The 21,300-nt window shown below is 34.4% G+C and overlaps 1 protein-coding gene and 1 long non-coding RNA gene across 11 annotated transcripts in view; one reads left to right on the forward strand and one right to left on the reverse strand.

Moving 5' to 3' along the window:
- LOC139812673 (uncharacterized) overlaps window positions 1-21,300 on the forward strand; it is an 81,875-nt gene that overhangs the window by 48,502 nt on the left and 12,073 nt on the right. The gene's annotated exons all lie outside the window — the stretch shown is intronic.
- The window catches only part of Mctp (multiple C2 domain and transmembrane region protein), a 31,791-nt gene continuing 21,143 nt past the window's right edge, over window positions 10,653-21,300 (reverse strand). For 6 of the 10 annotated variants that reach the window (XM_071777678.1, XM_071777675.1, XM_071777677.1 and 3 more), the window contains 5 exons: window positions 20,920-21,279; window positions 20,357-20,486; window positions 19,149-19,319; window positions 18,053-18,378; window positions 10,653-17,234 (listed from right to left, as the gene is read on the reverse strand). In XM_071777678.1, coding sequence (XP_071633779.1) covers window positions 17,138-17,234; window positions 18,053-18,378; window positions 19,149-19,319; window positions 20,357-20,486; window positions 20,920-21,279 — 1,084 coding nt within the window. In that variant the 3' untranslated portion in view covers window positions 10,653-17,137. Of the gene's footprint in view, window positions 17,235-17,556; window positions 17,970-18,052; window positions 18,379-19,148; window positions 19,436-20,356; window positions 20,487-20,919; window positions 21,280-21,300 lie in introns of those variants that run through there. The other 4 variants (XM_071777674.1, XM_071777671.1, XM_071777672.1 and 1 more) reach the window with 4 other exon arrangements.

Below are 21,300 nucleotides of genomic sequence, written 5' to 3' on the forward strand. Positions count from 1 at the left end.
CGGATATACGGGGTGCTGATGATTGCATGCCTCCAACATTCGCACGGCCTCACAGACGCCGGACATTTCATACTGTCCTGCATAGAATGATAAAAAATTCATCTTACGGGTAAATTAATGCCCTGCAAATAGATCTTCATTAGGTGTACGCTGCACAGCTTATTCTTTTGCAATGAATAATGTAAAATAATCTTGATACTCTTGATAGGCAAAAAACCAAATATTTAAAATATACTTGTGAACTTCTGACCACAAAACTCAGGCATGTAAAGATGTGTATATATATATACAAATTTCTTATAGTAATTATTTAATTTGGAATCCACGATACTATGATATTTTTGAAATAACCATCTTAAGATTGTTAATATTTTTTTAATCCTCGATCGTTACGAAACAATCTGTATATAATTTCAATTTTTGTAGATGTCTTTTGATCAGATGCTTTTCTAAGACAACACTTAAATGATGGTTTAATCCTGTACGCAAGAACGTTTGACGTTCCTCTTCAATTCGTTCGGTGCCTCTTATTGATTGGCTCACTTGACCGGTGTTCTGCGGGTGCGTAAAGTAAGCAAATAGCCATTGAAACGAGGGTGAAAGCGAGAGAAATTCACGACTCGTTTTATTGAATCTATTGTCGCAAATAAGAGCACTTGGAGCATCTTTACACCGCGTCATTGTTCTCGAAAGTGGACGTTAATCAATTTGCGTAATGTTGTCGTGAACAACCTTGGAACACAGCTACAAGCCTATGCTGATTGGAAAAACATAATTTCTCCTTGTCGTAGAAAGTATTCATATTTACCGGTAATGTTAGCCGTGAAAGTAAAATATGTCTAGTCACTATATTGGTTCTATCGTATCCGTGATTACCGAAAAAGAGTTAAAGAAACTAAACTTTTTTTCTTGATAGCCGGAAGCAGATTAGCAGGCAGAAAAAGAGAAAGAGAAATGTGATCAGATGGACCTCGCAAATATTATAACTATTATTAATTTGAAAATAATAATCGAGCCATTCCAATGTAAATAACTATTTAGTGAATGTTTAAATGGAAATATACAGTATACAGACACAGTCGCTAGATCTCCATGGGCGATATATAATATGTTACTTACTTTCATGAATTTATTTAACCTGTTCTGCTCTATAAAAATGTCACAAACAAATGGCATAAACATCTTTATTTTAATTTGAGTTTAGAATTTAAAGACTGTAACATATGTTTAATAAATCTTAATAAATATATATACAGTTTTATTTGTACATAATGCATAAACATGATATAATGTTGCTTTTACGGGACTTACTAAATGAATCCATGAAAGTACCTTTATGCAGACACTCACAATCAGTACACAGCTATTCTCACCTATTTAGACCTTCGCCTTTCCTTTCACTCTGGCACTGTTGCGATTTGTAAAAAAATTAGCACCAGCTAGCCTGTGCAAGACTTTCCGTGCGTGTATTTGTCATAAGCTTTTCGCGAAACGCGGCATTATACGAAGGTCCCGGCTATCTCGTGAAATGTCGGCAGAGATGTAATCAGAATCTTCATAAAATGCCACAAGGTAAATTCATGAAATATACTATAAGAAGACATTACCGTAATTTGCGCAATGATTGGCGTTTCTGTGAAAACAATTTCGCACAAAAAGTTTCTCTCATCTGTCTACTTGACGAGCACAATAAACGACAGTAGGTATTCTCCATACGGCTAATCAGGATTATCCTTGAATCTATTGTAAAATATCTTATATAGTGTGTAAAATGCACGTCCTGTTTGCGTAAAATATTTTCTTTATAAAGAAGTAATTTTTTTCTAAGAATCGCCGTAGTAGGCTTTTTCTCGCTTGAGCAATTGGTCAAATGAATTTTTATTCGGCAAAAACTAGTTCAAAGACGCGGGGGAGTCCTAGAAAAGTGAGATTGTCACGAGCGACACTAATTGATAGTGGAGACAATAAGGTTTTGTCCCGTCGCCTCGTGCCTCAGGAATCGCCGCAGGTGAAAGCGACCCGCCCGTGAAGCAAAATGCATTCCTACTTCGTGGCTATCCCCCTCATCACGCGCTTCTCCTATGCAATTATCTTAATAATCTGCCGCCGCGCGCCGTATCACCGCGTTTCCACCGTCTCTCAAGCGTCCTTTCCCTTCGTCCCGCAGTCACGACGACGGATATTGTGGCGGCTCAATTTGCAGTGATTTGACTCCGTTTGCTTCTTGCAAAAGGATTACGTGGACGGAGAATGTCTCTCCAGCCGATTTGATTATCGCGCGATGATATCTCATAATTTGCAAGTAGCGAAATAAACGTGATAAACGGCGAGTAGATGCCACGCTAAGTATCGTTCCAATTAGTAGATTACGTGATGGTTGAGCGGTAATAACTGCAGATAAATATAATCCATTTTAATGACGATCAAATTGAAAGCCATGTATATCTTAACGAGGCTAATTTTGTTTAATTGAAAAATGTAATCGTGGTATTATTATCTGCTAAATAATAATAAAGTTACAAAGTGACATTACAATGTAGAAATTTAGAGAGATAATATAGCGTTACCTGCGTTACACAAAAATGTTACCTGCAATTATATTACGTAGATTTTAGCATAATAGTGTTAATAGCTCGCAATTAAAGTACATTTTATAAAACAGGATTAAATTAACGTACTTGCTCCAAACGGGAAGTTAGTCGAGTACAAGAAAATAAATACATTCTTTTCTTATTATTATTTAGTTATTATTATATTTTATTTATTACTATGTATATACTATAGATGTATATATAAATAGTATTAATTGTTATTTATATTACATTATTATAAGTTTTGTAAGGGGGTAAAACGCTCCGAGTTCGCAAGTTCATTAGCAATTATCTTAAAGCAATGACATTACATTATTCACGGCATTACACAGCATAATGTCCTAATTATCTCGGTATGATACAATTCCGCACAGAATTGCGAAATTTTGCGTGTATTATGCAAAATAATTTACTCGGCGAAAGAACTTTGCGTGTCTTCTTTATCTCGAAACAATATTAACGAATGTAATTTCCCCCAGTGATTTACGCTGCTTGATTTTGACGACACAGCATCGCGAATTGCATGATTAGATTAATTACAGTGCCATGACATCGTAATATCATCAGAACTCCTTTCCCCGTTTAAATCGCGTCCCCTTCCTTCGGCATCGGATAAAATGCAATCGCGTTTTGTGCACCGCACTCAACGGTCTGACAGCAAAATGGAGGAGCCGGATGGTAGCCTAAAGTTTTAATTTGAAATTGATTTCTTTCCGATGCAGTAACCGAGTTCACTCATTCTATAGAACGTTATACAAAATGTGGGAAGCTAAAAATGGGCATAAAGGTCAATATTCAATTTATTGATATATAAATATTGATATATCTATTATCAATATTGATATATATAGATATTATAAGCTATATATATAATATATAATATATATCAATATTTCATCGGTTCGATATTTAGTTCACTATAAAAAATTAATATTTCTTCTGTAGATATTATTTTGCTATGTAGAATTAAACGTTATTACGTAGTATTCATTTTTGTTTTATATTATATGTATATATATACGCAAGTTCTGCCTACGTAATAATATGAATTTCTCTGTGCAACTATTTATTAATTTTTATATCATACATTTATAATGACTCTTCCATGTAACGTTTAAGTATTATCTTATTACGGTCTTTAATGGGCTTATTATTTCAACCATAGAACAGAGAAAGAGAAAGCCGCGAGAGAGAAGCATGTAAATGCATGCGTCACGCCGCGCGAAAAAGGTGAATGCGAGAGCTCCGATGGCGGATGAGCAATGAACTTGACCGGAAGTGGGTCAGGGTGAATCTTCTCTGAGCACGGTGACTTATCCTCCGCATGACTTTTGAAGCGCGACAGATCATTTAGCAATTCCTCAAACGAATATATATATATAGTACTTTGATCAGATTGGATTTAATCTTTTTTCTTTCTTTTTGACAAACGTCTTTCTAGTCTAGAATACGAGTCGCCTCATGGATCTTCATGACATTTAATTATTACGCACAATGTTGGCATGAAATATTATTACATTGAAATTTGCAATGTAATAATATTGCAAATTTCAATATAGTAATTTTGTGCAAAATTGTAAAGGAAAATAAACTTTAAGAAAAAAAAGAACGGATATGTATCATAACGCTTTGACATTAATCATATATCTATATTTTAAGTATATCTTCTGGATGTAAGAAGCGTACTGTCTGAATTCAGAATTGTATCTTTCTTATTATATCTGCAACAGGGAGAAAATATCACAGAGAAATGACACGTTTTCTATGAATATATTATTTCTATGATGTATTAGGTCACAGTATTAAGCTAACGGGGTATGTATCGGTATAAATATATATAGAAACTACTACTTTAGAAACTCGCCCACGTAACTCGAGCAGACAATAGATGGACGTTAAAATTGAAGTACCGTAATTGCGTTAAATGTGGTCTTATTATATTGATAGCGCGAAAGTTTCCGTCAAAATTTTACGGAGATGGCACGTGATACAATTCAATCTTCTTATTATGCGGAGCAAATTTAGTAACCCTTACGTAACAGCTGAGAGTCACGTTATACGTCAGTTTTCATCTTTCGATGTAACACGAATTAGACGATAATACGTAACAATCTAACCGGTTTAGAGTCGTCGAATCGTGACGCAAACAAGTCGATGTTCCGCGCACGGCGGTCTCTCCCACAGGGATTTCTATCCTCAAATAAATGAAGAAGTGAACTTGGCGATTAAACTTGCGGGGGAGGACAGCTTTCTTCGCCGGTTAATTAATGATGCGCGACAGTCGAGGAAGAATTTGCGAGGAGAAATAAAAAGTTCGTGAAGGATTACTAAATCGGAAGACTGCGGACAGAATTCCAGACGCGATTTGGTTGTGCGTTATAAAATCACTTTCAGACACGTCGCGATGGAACAGGTAATCGCATGCGATCAGCGTGCAGTGAATATCAATAATTTTCCTCTCGAGGAGTCCATTAAAGAGGCTATTAAAGAGTCTATCAAGAAATCTGTCTCTATCCTTTCACAAAGTTTACTCTGATAATTTTTTTAATAGGATAAGTACATCTCTCTTTAAATGAGGAGTTTAATCGATAAAAGATAACTTTTTCACTGTTTTATTGTTGAAAGTATGAAATTATGACATTCCCATTAGCTTTCACGTTCAAGAAACATATGAAATATGACCTTTCTTTCTCTTTCTCTCTCTCATTTCTCCAACGTCCAAGTGGAATCTACAAACGTGCGCGTGCTTTACCACATTTTTTAGGTAAAATTTTTATATTATGTGGAAACGTGGTATAGTCTCTATGGTACTTATGATAATAACTTCCATTTACCCACGTAACTTGTGTTGAAACGCATATAAATTAGGCATTTTCTAGGTCGAAGTCTCTCTGAATTCGCCGCGCAGCCTACTTTCAGATGCGCGCACAAATTCGCGGACAACGCCTATCGCGATCGTATCGATGTAATACATCAGCGTCTTAACTTTTACTGGAAAGGGTGCAGCCGCAATCGATTGCACACGGAACTAGCAAATCCATTGTTGCGCGACCTTTAGAACCAATCAGGAGTTCGCTTTTTCCTTCCTTACGGATTTTCTCACGGATTAAAGTCATTGGTATTGGTATTTTATCCCATATGTAATTGGAGCTTTCTCTCTTACGTAGCAATACAAGTAAATGTGTAAAATGCGATATTAAATGTGTCAAATTTTCTACTTTGTTAGACTATGCTTTGAAAATTAGACGCATATATTTAGGGGCACAATATTAAAGATATAACTCTCTTTTTTAAATTAACTTTTATTAAGCGAAGAAATAAAAAGGAAAATTTTTTCTACTTTATATTCCGTGCTTTTTATTCTAAACAATCTAAAAATTTACTGCCATTGCGTATAACGTAGCCGCGTAGCGTATACAATTAAATTGAAATTTAAAAATGAGTGAAAACTGCAAACTCATCTACACGAATTCTTTTGTTATCCATATTTTCTCTAGCATAAAAAAAACGATAGTTATTATACAAAAAAACTGGTTTCCACTTAGCCCATGCAGTACCATAGCTTAAAAATTAATTATTGCATACAGCAACTGTGTCACCAAAAGAAAGCAGGGCACACATTTTACGAAAGTAAACATAAATATTTAACACGTTTTAATTCTTCTATAATAATATGCAATGTATTTGCATTTACTGCAATTTATTAATTCCTACAGTTTAATAATACGAATTCTTAATAGCAATAAAAATCAGGACAGTATATCAATGTAATAATAGTATACATATATAATAAAATATATAATTGTAGTTTAGTTATCTCGAATATCTCGTTTGAAAACACAAGATTTATCAAATAATTACTTAAAAAATACGAATACACGTTTTATTATGACGCTCCACGGAAGCATATTATATCATCTGTAAATGATACCATACCTAAATGTTTCAAGAACGGGAAAATGAGTATTTCGTGAAATGTCAATTTGCTTCAGTTAACATATGATGCTTCTCGCCGGTCACGATTACTAAATGTAATACCGCAAAGATTATATAGCGTGAATGTTGCGTAGTCAACCTGCTACACGGAGGGTTACTGCTTCGCGTTGCATCATCCAAGAGGAAGTACGGTTAAAATCTGTAAAATTGTAACATTTCCCTGCGAAAACTTTTACAGTGACTCACGCACGGCTCATTTCGCCTTCTTCCAACTCGCCTCGGCTATCGACAGCCAACATTTAACGCGTTTGAAATTATCGGTTTCGCCGGAAATTCGCAATAAAGTGTTAACGCCGTCCGATATGATGAAACGTGACAATGGATTTCACGAGAGACCCAAACGTTTGTGAAATAACAAGAATAATTAATACGGTCGACACAGTTGGGTCAGGGGTTGAATGTTCTCAAAATAAACTTCCGATGGTGAAATTTGTTCTGACAGATGGACTATTATTGTTTGTTCATTACGGGCGTTTTCTTGCGAGTTTGAGTATCCAAATGCAACATTCATTAAGGCCACGGCCAAAGAGGAAAGTCTTCTAATTGTTTCCGTGAGAAGTTCTCAAACGCCCGTTGTCGATTCGATCACCGTTATGTTGCAGGCGGTCCATCCGTGTGGTAAAGTATATATAAACATGAATAACTGTGAGAGGAGAGAGTTGCAATGTGAGGAGTCTTACTTTCACATTCGAATTTCTGACCACTCCGGTCCAGGATCCACATTTCAATGGACCATGGAACACTTTTTACGACTTTTTCCCATAATTGTAAAATTTGAGAAAGCACACACATCTACTTATAACATAAAACAGGACCATATTTCTATTGTAGTGAATCGTAAAAGAAATTTTAAGCTTGAATACAATGAATCATCGTCTATCTTTTATTTTGGAAGATAATTATCAGTTTTAGGATCCATCTAGTAAATATATATTGTATTTTATATTACTTCGAATCTCATATTAGATTTTACTTAGAATCTTATATTATAGATTTTATTATTGATCTAATTACATTTGAGTAATGGTTAGCAATATAAAAGGGATATTAAGAATAAAGGGAAAGAAATATAAGAAACAGATTAAGAGAAATGAGCGATTATCTTTTTTATTGATTAACTGCAGGCTCTTCAGATCTTTTTTTAACTTTCTTTTTAATTTATGTAAATTGAAGTGAATGTAGGTTAATCGCGCTACTATCTCGAAGCTTTTCATAATTATTAAGTTGCTGCTGTTCCACCATTTCCGTCCATATTTCTATTCATTTAATACAACGTTCGCTCGCTTCTCCAATAGGTGGTTTGATTTACGAGTAACGACTAGATGCGCGGACCGGAATAGGTTTTGTATTCCGTTTTTTCACCAGAGACTGAATCCATTGACCTGGACCGCTGAAATTTTCACGCGGACGCTCCGCTGATGGAAAGTTACACTGGTAATGGTTATAGCCGGTTCATCCAGTTTTCACGATTCTACTTGACGGATCCAGATCGAGTATGTGTATCGAGATAAACGGCGAACCTTTCTACGTGATCATCTGTCTCAGACTTAATGGTTCTCGAAACTTTCATCGACAGCAATAATCATTTTATTTCAACGCGTGCAATCAATAACTTGACAGCTAAATTTTAGAACAAATTTTAAAAAATTTTACAAAATCTATTATATGTTTCTATTTTGTTTGAAATTTTGTATGAAAAGTAAGATAGTGCAAATTAATAAAAAGTAAATTTATATAATATACAATGACATAGTTTAACAATATATTGAAACATATTGTAAATTATACGTATAGTATAAGTCTTACGAAGATATAATAAAAAAAATTATTATTGCGATAATCTATAAATATAAATAGCTAATAAACACCGAATATATTTACTAGCAATTCTGAAATTATAAAACAAAGACTAAAAGTATTAAACTTGTAAATAGATGTTACAATTTATTAAAGCACAAAAAGATAGAGTGAATAAAAAGAAATATTCCATCATGTTTATGTATGTCGGGCCAATGAACGCTTAAAGTCTTTAACGATGCTTTACGAGAAAGTGCAATGGTAAGCGGCATATTTATCGACCCACTGATGCTTGGTCATCCATGCTCGCCTGAGGACCCAAATCCGACCGGTCAAACGTGGCCTCGACTTTCACCTTCGTACAAGGTCTAGGCCATTGCTTACGATTATTATCATATTCTTGATGGTCTGATGGCGGACAGACAAGTTTTTTTTTCTCTGTCGAGTTTTGAAACGATAAATCTATGTCGTAATCGGTAAAATAATATACTTTGTGATTTCGAACAAAAGAATTCAATTCTTAGGAAACAAGTTAACCTATGGTTGTGAAAAAGTTTTTCATACCTCGGCTTATATCTTTAATTAAAAGAATAATTATTTTCTTAAAAAAATTTATACAAAATTGAAGTAAAGGGGGGGGGGTTTAAGTATAGAGATTTAAATTGTGAACACGCTCATAAGTATATTTTATTTCGTGTAAATATAAATTAGGTCAAGAGGAGATTTAGCACCTGATAAAAAGATTTTTTAAAAATTCATTTTACTCACTTTATGTTTTTCCTTGTACGCGATTATTTTCGCATCATTCTTTTGCATGACATGTCATTAACAGCGTCGTGTCGCGTTTAGAAAAGGATTACCACGGCCCAATACATTCCGGTAAAAGCTTCTCAATTTTTATTTTAGTCGAGGGCGCGGTTTTACTTTCACCATTCGGGGCGGCGCGGCGGCATTCTTCGACGGCGGCGCATACACATTTTCTTGCCTCTCTTTCTTCGCTATGGAAAGTAAACCGTGTTTAACACATCGAGGTCGGCAAAAAGGATGTAAGGTGACAGAACTGCAAAATAACACGTAAGCGACCGTCAAGGATAACGCGGCGGTTTCCTACTTGAGTAATCTTTGCTGGTTTAAAAAATCTTACGGGATATAGCACCTATATACGTGCTTACGTAGGATAATACGTTAATAATAGACGGAATGAAAAGCGCATGTTCGAATTATTCGCAAGTGTATGCAACCTCATGCGAAAACACTTTCTTTGTTTACGACAGTAAGAGGATTATGCGCGTTTCATCGCAACGCGAATCAACCGAAGAACATTGTATGCAACAAAATTACTTTGCGATTTTTTTCTTACGGGTAGATCAAACAACAATGGTGCAAGATTGACTATAATTTGTGACAGGACAGGACAGATTATAATTTTTTGTCGAATCTTACCGATCTCACTTTCCTTGCCACAAATTTTTTAAATTTTTAATTTGACTTTTAGAATGTGGGAATCTTTTTCTGAAAGATATATTAAATGTTTCAGTAACACACAATTTGATTCCTAAATTTTTTAAATATAGTAATGAATAACGAATACGCCTTATATACATACACATAACGTACCTATAACAATTCATTTTCGATATATTTTCAGTTACATATTCACCCCACGAAGGACACGCTGGCAACGTTTGTGCCACTGGAAGCATTCCCTTGCGATGTAGGTTTAGGTGGAAAAGCTAAACCGTGGAAAGAACAACAGGAGGAGATATTAAAAAAGATACAGGATCATCGTGAATGGTTTCTACAAGATGAAGTCACGGGTCGTGTAAACGAAGCATTAAGAGTAGGAAAAAGCAAGCCGATGGAAGAGTAGGCAATACTCTTAATGCTTCGTTTACACGACCCGTGACTTCATCTTGTAGAAACCATTCACGATGATCCTCTATCTTTTTTAAGCTTCAATCTATAGATTGACTTCTCCTCTCACTTTGGACCAACGGTTTAACGTCTCTTTTCGAAAGACGGAGCAGCCATCTAGGGTTACCTCTCTTCGCTAGATGGGGGGGGGGGGGCAGCGTTTTTTGTGAGAAATTTCTCAGTGGCCTAGCGGGATTCGAACCCGGTTCTCCGGATTACGAATCTGGCGCTCTACCCACCAGCCGTCATCCCCAGTAACATACAATTTTATAAGGAGCTTTAAAAAATGATGATTGATGCGTGAAAGGAAGCAAATTTAAATAGGAGGTATGCAAAGAAATAGAGAACAGCGGGTAGATATTAAAAGCTTCGTTTATTTCTCAATTTCTTTTATCCCTTTTCATATTATGAATATAATAACGATTCTTATCACGCTTTGTCATAAGTACATCTTATCATCGGAACATCGAAAACGTTGGTCGAGGACACCGGAGCGAGCTCGATCGACTTCGCACCCGCGTTTTCCGCTCTGCGCTAAATTCCACTGTGGCGCAACGAGTTTTCATGTCGATCGAGTTCTTCCGGAAAGCTCAAACGCAACCTTCCACCTCGATACATAATACTCTCCTCGCTCACTGTATTAGATCAACTGATCGAATCACATTTTCGTTTTCTATCTAAATTTCTTAAGTTTTTCTCTCCCCTCTCTCTCTCTCTCTCTTTTTCTTTCTCATCGATTAGGAAGTAGGTAGACAAATGTGTGCGGAGCGTTTCGACTGACCTAAGCGATCTATCTGTGGCCAGCGTAATCTAGAAAAACGTACGCCGCCGTCGTAAATGTTCGCGATCTTCTCGTATCTTCTCCTTAAGGACTAAACACTCGAATGAAGATCGAAATAACACACGAAGAAATTGGAGCATGCAAATTCGAACGTGCGCGTGTGTGCGTATGTATGTATGTATGTATGTGTGTGTACGTGTATATAGGCGTGTCTGTTGCATGTCTGCTACAAGCCTGTTCTTTAAAAAGATGCGATAATACGAATGTCACATCCACTTCTTTTTGGAAATTCATTTCTTTTCAGAATAGAATAGAATAAATTAAATGGAATAGGAGGGCTTATTTTTTCAAATTGTCTTAAATCCACACTTTTAGAAATTATGTTACAAAACACTGTGGAAATTATTACACTATAGAGTATTAAAGAACTTTCCACAGTTTTATCATAGCGCGCATAGAATCTATATATTTTATTGTAAAGATGTAAGACAGTTTGAAAATAAGCTCTTTAATTTGGAGCTTGAAGAATTGACAGGTATAAAAATTTACTAATTGAAGTGCAGCTAAATCCTTTTTTTCTAAATATCTAATTTGAGATTCATCGAGATCTGACATAATAATTCAATATAATGATAATACGCGTACCTACAGATTACATTTTTGTTAAAAAAAAAACAAAAGTTTTAGATTTTCTATTTTTTCAAGGATAGACCTCTATCACTAATAATATCTAAGGCATATTTTATGTGTATGCTTGTGTTGCTCGTATTGCAGCTGTCTTTTCGAAAACAGTGTGACAATAAAATGGAAAGCGAATAGATTGTATCGATCGCGGAAAGAGGATAGAATCTTACTGGAAGTACAAAATTGGAAGAGTAGAAAAGGACTAAGAGTAGTTAAAAAACGAGAGCTTAGAACTTGCGAAATACCCACTGTATATTCGCAATGATGAGATTAATATTGACATTCCGTTTTAACAGGTACCTTTTTTGATAATTAAAACTTTTCTATAGTCTTTTGTATTTTGACACAAATTAAAAATTTAAATAACTAATTTGAGTAATGTGTCTATTGGGGTAAAATTATTGGGGTATATAAATTAATTTATGAAAATATATCGCATCCTTTTGTATAATCAAAATATATGCGAAATGGTATCTGCAATCAGGATTTAAAGGGAATATTTGGCAAGAATACAATGCTATTTAAGCTGCAGCTAAATTTTTAACTAAGTTTTAATAATTTTTTGAGGAAGCATTTGCGAATATGCTGGAACTTTTTCACTTAGAATTGAACTTCTTATACCATCCCAGACTACTGTCCCCTCGTTTCACTGTAGATAAACCGAAATATAGTATTTTACGCATTAATTATGGTGATTCGATTAGAGATAATTCTTTTAAGTCAACAATATTAAAATTTAGCCTTAAAATTATACTGCTTTCTATTATTTTTAATATAAAGGATATAAAGATAAAGAATATTAAATTGTAGTTCCCAACTAATTAATTTCGGATAAGTACACCCGCAATAATTTTTTATGTGAATAAAAGAATATGTAAAAAAGTATCATGATTAAAAATAATCAAAACTTTAAACACTGAATTTGAAGATTAAACAGATCGGGAAGCCCTAGAAATATAAGTGTTAGCTTGAGAAATGATTCGAGGTATCGTGGAGTTAATCACTCGCTGTTCATAAATATAAGTTCGTTGACTAGATGATGTAAAGCTTTGTAATAATACATATGTAACGTGTTTGTTTTTAGCTCGCCCCTTAGGCCTTTAATAACAAAAAAAAGGAACGCGCTGTGTGTACAGGTCCCATAATCACCGGATATCCTATAACCGCAGTTTTTTTTGTTTATTTGGAGATTTTCCCTTAGCGAAAATATCGAGGAAAATCGTATTTTATTTTACGCTTCCGATCTTTAATATTGGACACATTCTCATGTTCAGACTTCAAATAAAAATTCTATTAAAATTTATAAAGTCTCTTGAGAAACTGAGCGAAGAATATATTATTTCTTTAAAGTCTGATCCATCAGAGCTTCTTCTTTCAATAATTAATTACTCAAGAACCTATATAGACTCGATATTTTCATCGACAGGAAAAATCGATTCCAAAGTGGCCAAAGAATTTGTAAGAGCAATGTGAGAAAAACAACTAACGGTTGCGGCATACCCTGTATGTTATGTAATTTACGTGTATATACGTGTACATGTGTGTGGATAAATGCGCCCCGTATTGTGCTCCATAACGAGAGTCTCAAATGTCGTGCCGGTAGGAGTATCGAGGCGCTTACATATAGCATGAGAATGAGTAGGTAAATCGAAGATAAAAGGCTGGAAAAAGACGTATGCACAATGACTATAGTATATGTATAATTATAGAAAAGCGAAAAATGGATCAGCGATATACTACCCCCTCTCACACATTTTCTCATGTTCTTTCACACTTTCTCTCTCTTTCTCTCGCGAACCGGCCACGAATCGGTAAAATTGCGACTAAAAATAAATATTTATACGCACCATTCGCCTTCTCGCGAAAGCGAGTACATTTGCACAACGAGACAGCGGTCGCCGAGACGACATTTCGTTGCGGAGAAATTCGCCCCATATACCTAGTAATTAATTAACACGTTATCCTACCCACGACAGTCGCGTAAAACTACACGTTATACGATGTATTTCAGAATCACGAATGTCCTTTCAACCATAACTTTCTTCATCAATGTACAGAATCGATTTTTTCTTAATAAAAATATCCAGGAAGATCTTTATTTGTCATATTTTTTCAATTTTTAATAATATTGCATATTGCATATTTTTGCAATTAAATTTTATATAAAGATTATAATGAAATCTATTGAAATTGTGTAAAGTTAATCTTGTCAAATATTTTCTTTCAAATTTAGTTTACAGAGTATTCATTTTTAACTGTTAATTATTCGGAAATTATAATTTGCTAGTTTTACCAAGAAAAAATTTATTCCAAATTGATCGAGACATTTATAACGAAGAGAACATTCAAGATAGTCTGTATTCTGCATGTTTGCATTGTTGCGAGATATTCATAATTTCCGAGACTATAAATTGTGATATTTTTATTTATGTGTATATTTTGATGCATTTATATATTTTTATAGATATGCAAGTTTTTATATATTGTTCTTAAACATTTTTATAAATCTTATAATGAAATAAGATGAATCATAGTCGCATTATAATTATACGTCCATCGATAAAATATATTATAAGTTTAAATGAAAATGATTTTTGAATTTGCAGTTATTCGGATAATTATCTTGTCTAGATAAGTAATGAAAATAAATACTCTGGTTTTCCGGAATAGCGATTATAATATAATATTGTTTTCTAAATAAGTAACTGTCTGCAAAGTAACACGTATAAGATATATTAACGTATAGAAATACTAGAGCACAAGTAACAAGTGTTCGATTGATCGGTTTGTAAACGGAGAAAATTTAGGTTTTTAAACTGCCTTAAATTTACATCTGTGAATACTATGGAATGCTTTTAACACACTTGTAATATAGGCTGTGACATATTTTTACTTTTAAAAAATATAATAATAATAAAAGAAAATATAAATTCAAGATAGTTTGCAAATAAGTTCTTTAATTGCTTAATTTAATTATGCTGCTAGTATTTTAAATAATATAATAAAAATTGCTGGTATTTTACGACGTATTATAATGCGACAGGTATCTTCAGTTATTTCATATATCTACTATGGTTTTGTTGATTTTGTAGATTGCACAACTGAACGACATAATGTTTTAACATAAGAACGAAATAAATGCGCACTGAACAGAAAACGTCACGGCAACGACGCTTGCATAACCGCGTTGAAAAGGCATGTTAAAGTCTATTCGTAACAGCAGCAGTACATCGAACTTGTTTCTCCGCGCGATAAGAAAATTGTCGCACATGAAACCAGATTTGCATGTCTTTTAACGTTATCCAACCGCATATCTTTGCAAGTGCGAAATGTCGTTGTAGAAATACACGCGCCCGCGATCTGAATAATTTCCAGTTGAAAAGGCGACCGGCTTTTCTCGCAACAACGATTTTCCCCACACAGAATTATAAAATAATCTCTCGCTCTCCGTCTCTTTCTCTTTCTCTATCTCGTCTAATCACAGGTAAAACTGTGCGTTGGAATGAAAACTTAAAATAACGTCAGACGCTTTAGAAGGGAACCATCGCACGCAACGTATGTAAGCACGCCTAATACGATTTTGCAAAACCGCATGCGCGAATATATTGAGTTAACGCGGAAGCTTCGCCGTGTATTTCTTATCAATCCTAAAGAAAGCCCTTCTGCATCTCTATAAAATTATTACTTACAAATGCACACAACACAATTCCTTGATTTCCATAGTTTTAGTGAACATTTCATGGAGTCCCCGCAAATAATTTAGAGAAGCTACCTTCTGAAACTGTCTATGAGAAAAGCGCGACGAAATGTCCGGCTTAATTTGAAATCAAATGTAATAATTCTTTCGCGAGGTTTATTTACGTGTAATTTCCGCGGGAACTCTAGGATGATTGTATCCTGGAAAATATTTTTACTAGCTCTTACATCTCTCTATCCCTCACAATAATTTCTAATTGCTAACTAATGACACCGATGGACGAAACGATTGACGAACGTTCCCCTAAGGGAAATGTCATCGCATTTTGTTTAAATATCTATTTTCATTAATTTATCAATTTATTATTTCTAAAGAACACGCGTTCCTTGCCCTCCTTGATATGCTCGAAACGCGGCTCTCTCTCACTTTTAACATGGAATACTTTCAAATTTGCATGTGTCCCCTTTTATCTCTATCTGTTTATCTCTCTCTCTCTCTTTCTTTCTGTCATTTTAGCGATCACCTTAAAGAAGTTATCGCATTCTTCTTATCTGAGTCGTATGATCAGAAATGAAGTTACTCTTTATTTAATTTGTCGTTAAATTTGAAAAAAACTGGTTTTTTGTTGGCTGTTTACAATCCTCGAATTGTTCATTTCAATTAATAAATATTTCAAACGCCTATACATTCTTACTTTTACACTTCTTTGAATCTTTAAATGTTTCTAAATTTTATACATTTTAAATTTTTGTATTTTTAGAGACTCGGCTGTAGGGACACTGCACATAATTATTTGCATTTTGACAGAAATTATCGTAATATGAAAAAGATAATGCGGAAGAAATCGAAATATTCTGTAAACTTCTTTACTGATCATGCTTTTACATTTGTCATATATCGTCAGTAATACAGAGATTCAGACAATCCACATTGGAAGCGTTTACTATCGTGCGTTTGCATTTTAAAAAAATTAAAAAATTAATATCTCCAAGAAGAATAAAATCTCCAAGCTACTGCGGAAAAGAAACGACGTGATTATATGTACAATTCGTTATATATAATTAATTGCAATGACAATGGCAATTTGTCATTTTAATATACAATATACGTTATATACATTTTTAATGTATTAGACGTTACATATTCATAATTCTATAACGCATTTTATATTCCGTATAATATCTCATGATATATACTCCAACATCGTAATTGTGCTTTTTTTTATATTCTCTTTTAACGTGATACACTTTAAAACGTATCACATGATCATTAATCATTTGTTTATACCGCAGTGCATAAGACTTTATCCTACGCGATAATGGCCTCTCATTATCACGTAATAAACGTACATACATCCACAAAGTAAATTTAATTTGGTATTCTCTTTCGGCGTTAGTATTTTTCATTATTTATAATTTCTACATTTTCACTGTTTTCTTTCTCTCTCTTTCTCTCCTTCGAGGCACACCACGTGCGATACCTTCGCTAACGACTGACGTTAGATTCGAGGCTCTCACGATCGAGGGAGGGTACAAAATGAACGAATATTCAGTCTATGTCATTCGCATCCGTATTTTCCGCTGATCCCTTTCGCTGTCGCAACTTCCGGCGCAGCAGGACCGATTTAAGGATACTAGACGACCTTGGACCCGCGACATCCGGCCGCGGGTAATTCTGCTACGCCGCCTTGTGCCTCTTTCTTTGCTCTCTTCTCGCCGCGTTCGAACTGGGACTGCCTCTCTCGCAATCCGCCGTTGGCATGGGTTTCAGTTCTCTGTAAAAGTACACGCGTTGAATAATCCCTTCGCGCTCTTTCGCAAACTTGAAAGCGTCAAAAACGATGCAAAGATGTTGGCTACGTGACGATGATGTCGCAATTTATAAGCGGAGAAGACTGCCGCTTTTAAAAAACATATTATAAGAGAAAAATTCGCACATATATTATTATATGTAAAATATTTCAAATATACGTGTACATTCTCTTTTTCTTTCTTAAGAAGTATAATATGAAAACTTGTTTTTTTCAGAATCTGTAAACTTTCGGAATCTCGAATAATATTCAAGATAAAATTTATTTTTAAGCACATCAGAGTCAATAAAGTTTATATATAAATATATTGCACATATCTGATATCTATTACACTTATAATTTGTATTTTTAAGGCATACAGCTTGTTCATATAAAAATACAACAATTCTTTTTGCGATTCTTTAAACTAAACTTACTATTACATTATTTTTTTTTTAATTGTATTCAGGAACTTTTTTGATTTATTTTACATTCTGTGATTTTTATAAAACTTTCTTCTAGTTACAGTAGAATATACGCGGAAGCTGATGTGATCTTCGACTTACTCCTTTCTCAACTCCCTTCTCAAACGCAGAGATATTAAAATATAAAATTATACAGTTCAGTTTGAATTATGATATATTTAATAATCGTAAAACCAAAAATGTCAAGCCATATTACACTTGAGTTTCCCGAAAGATGTTCATAGACGTTTTACATCTATAAGCGAAAAGATTCGATTAATCTCAACGAATAATGATACGCGCGCTAATACGATACATGCGTTCTCATTAATCACTCACCTATAATTAAGTAATTCTTCGTTGTCAGGCACTCTGGATATAAGATCGAGGAGCTCGTTGTTGGGCACGGAGTGAGGCCTGAGGATTTTCCTAGAGAACTTATTGACTCCCCAGCCGAGGATTAAATACCGAACAGGAATAAAATAGAGCACGACCGCCGCGGCGATCGCCAGAAGCATCGCCAGATAGCTTAAATAGGGGATCGTAAAGTTGAAGAGATTCTTCACCCTCTCGCAAAGACTAGCTATGTAACCAATCGAGTTCTGGACTGTTTGCGTCACCTCTTGAATCGCCTGTAAACGTTCCTTCAAACTTTTCTTCTCCTCCTGAAAAATGGTTACATTTTAATCGATGATACATGTTGCATCAAACGTTGCTTAAAAATATACCAAAAATCAATACAAAGTTCAGAGCAGAGAGACGTGAATAAAAGTTTAAAAAATCTTCAATAAAAGGTTCGATAAAAGGACCTTCGATAAAAGGTCGACCCGGGAAAAATTAGTACATCTTTTGAATGCTTAACAATGTCTGTGTAAAACTAATTAATTAGTCTTCTGCATTAATTGAGTAAGTTTCATACGAGTTTTATGATATCTAAATATTCTTGTTGCTTATCTAAATGCGATGTAAGTATATCATTAAATTTGTATGTCGGAACTACGCTGTTGCTTGTAAAGATCATATCTTTATCCGGGCGCTATTGTGATTCATAGAGCGTAACGAGATGCATATTATAGAGTATAGCACTCAACAGCGCTTAATTCTTAACACTTCGGCTTATTTCTAACACAAAGGAAGCTAATCTACGTTAATTAATTTGCATAGGTCGAAGGTTATAGCGCTAAATTTATTGAATGGATACAATATACGGTACACAAATGAGAATTTGTTACTTGCACCATCTCTTTAGCCATATTAACGAGTCAATGCAAAAAGCTTTGTAGCAGTAAATAATTATAGTATATAGATATGTAATATTTTATATATGATATATTTAATTTATTTGACTTTTTTCATGAAAAATCGCGTAGTTCGTGATTAAATTCGCAATTAAATTAAGCACTCTGAATTTTTTTGGAGATGTAATGGCTCTCACTTTATCCTTATCGTCCTCGTCATCGTCGTCGTCCCCCGGCGTCGGTGGATCGTCGGACCCGATCTCGGCGTGATCTTGAAACTGCGAAGTTGCGTAAATCAAAGGTGCGCCCGTCACCACAGCGACCTGCCCGCAAATCCAATGATTGAACCCGCTCCTCTCGCCGCTAAGCTGACAGGTAGCAAAGAAATTCGACATGCAGCATTGCCAGTAAAGAAACGAAGCGGAGGTAACTTGCGCTTATGCAGGATGGGTCATGTCAGAATTATACGAAGTACACAAAAAATCTAAAGATTATAAATATACACCAAGATGTCATATTTTGTTTCATTTACGAGATATCAAAGTATGGTTTAGAATAGTTGATTATTAATTCTACCGCTTCATATGGATCCATTTAAGCCATTTTTATTTAAGATAACTCTGCACAAATTTTGCTTTTAATATTTTTAAATTCTACAAATTTATTTCTCTTCTTCTTATAATCTTTTAGTTTGAAATAGATTTTTGTATAATATGCGGAAAGAAATATATATTTTTTTAAAAGTTATTAAAATATATAGAAATGTTTATAGTCAAACTTGAATGCGCTAGATACAAAACACAGCAAGATTAAGCATCGCGGACATGCACAATTCAATTGATCTCAATGATTAATGATTTTGTTATAAGAAGTTTGTGAATGAGAAGACATTTTTTTACGAAATTACATCGCAAATATGGGACATTATACGTGAAGTTTTAAAATATGAGAATCTAAAAATATGAGAAATGTATATGCCTTATTTATCAGGTGAACCAACCCTCTTATCATCATACATATTTAGGTCAACAGAAGACAATGGGGAGCGAAGAATAAAGACTAAAGAATAAAAAATAGACTTTTATAATTAAAGAATAGTAAGCATTTCATATAGCATAGCAATTAATAATTAGAACGATCCAAAACCATCGTGCTAGCAGTAAATCAAGTTTTAATCCCTTGCACGAGAAATCGAAGACACTGAGCTCTTCAAATTTCGCAGCTTGAAAAATGCATCGCATACATAGCAAAAGCGCGCTCGATATCACGGCTTTAAAGGCCAATGATCAATACTAATGTTTAATTTTTCACATATAATTTCGATAACCATATCATTTTAAAATATAGACATGCGAAAGAGTACCGGATTAAAACTTCAGTAAAACCAATAACAAAAGCGACGTACCAGATAATACTTCAGGAGAATCAATAACGCCACACCCGGTATCATATATGGCTCGAAGTAGTAACATCCAAGAATAAAAATGACCAGAGCGAAGACGCTTCTCATCTTGTTTTCCCATTCCCAGCAGCTCCTAACCGTAGGATAAAGTGAAAAATAGTATCATAAACAGATCGAGTAGCAACGATATAAACTGTAGAATCTATTTTTGCTTAAACCAAAATTCTTCTTGCTGGAAAGCATGAGATACAAAAATTTTTAGATTATATTTTTCCGGTAGGATACTTGTGCTATACTATCTAGCTAGAGTAAAGAAAGAAATTAATTAGAAATCTGACAAATAAAAGAAATTAATCAAAAATCTAATTAATTTGATTAATTTTAATTCTGAGCTTCCGATTTAGAACAGAAAAATATTTTTGAAAACAAAATAGGTAATTTTTGCTACTTATGAAACGTTAGATATGTTCCATAATTGTTCGAGGTTGTACATATCGCACAAGAGATTGGAAAGATAACAATTTATTTATACCTTTAATTCGAATAAAAGTTAAAGTCACACTCACTGTATGTATTTTCCTATGTCGATGAATATTACGATGATAGCTTTGAGTCTGAGAACATTTCGCAGAAAGACTTGTCTTTTGAATTTCATTTCCGGCTCCATGTATTTCTTTTCTTTTGGATTAAGCGTTCGTACGCACGCTCTGAATATATTCCATATGACGGTCATTTCCAAAAGAATCTGGGGGCAGTTGCCTTTCGCGCGGCCCCTCAGTTTCTTGTCCTTCAACGCGTACCATCGTTTCTCGCCGTTACGAATTTTTAGCAACGGTATCGCTACCTTCCCAAGGAACTCCACCTTGTGATCTCGATCCTCGTCGTACACCGTCACTTCCAGGACGGAATTGATATCCTTTACATTGCTGTTGAAACAACGAAATTTA

The sequence above is a fragment of the Temnothorax longispinosus genome, chromosome 5 (assembly GCF_030848805.1).
Source record: "Temnothorax longispinosus isolate EJ_2023e chromosome 5, Tlon_JGU_v1, whole genome shotgun sequence".
Lineage (NCBI taxonomy): Eukaryota > Metazoa > Arthropoda > Insecta > Hymenoptera > Formicidae > Temnothorax > Temnothorax longispinosus.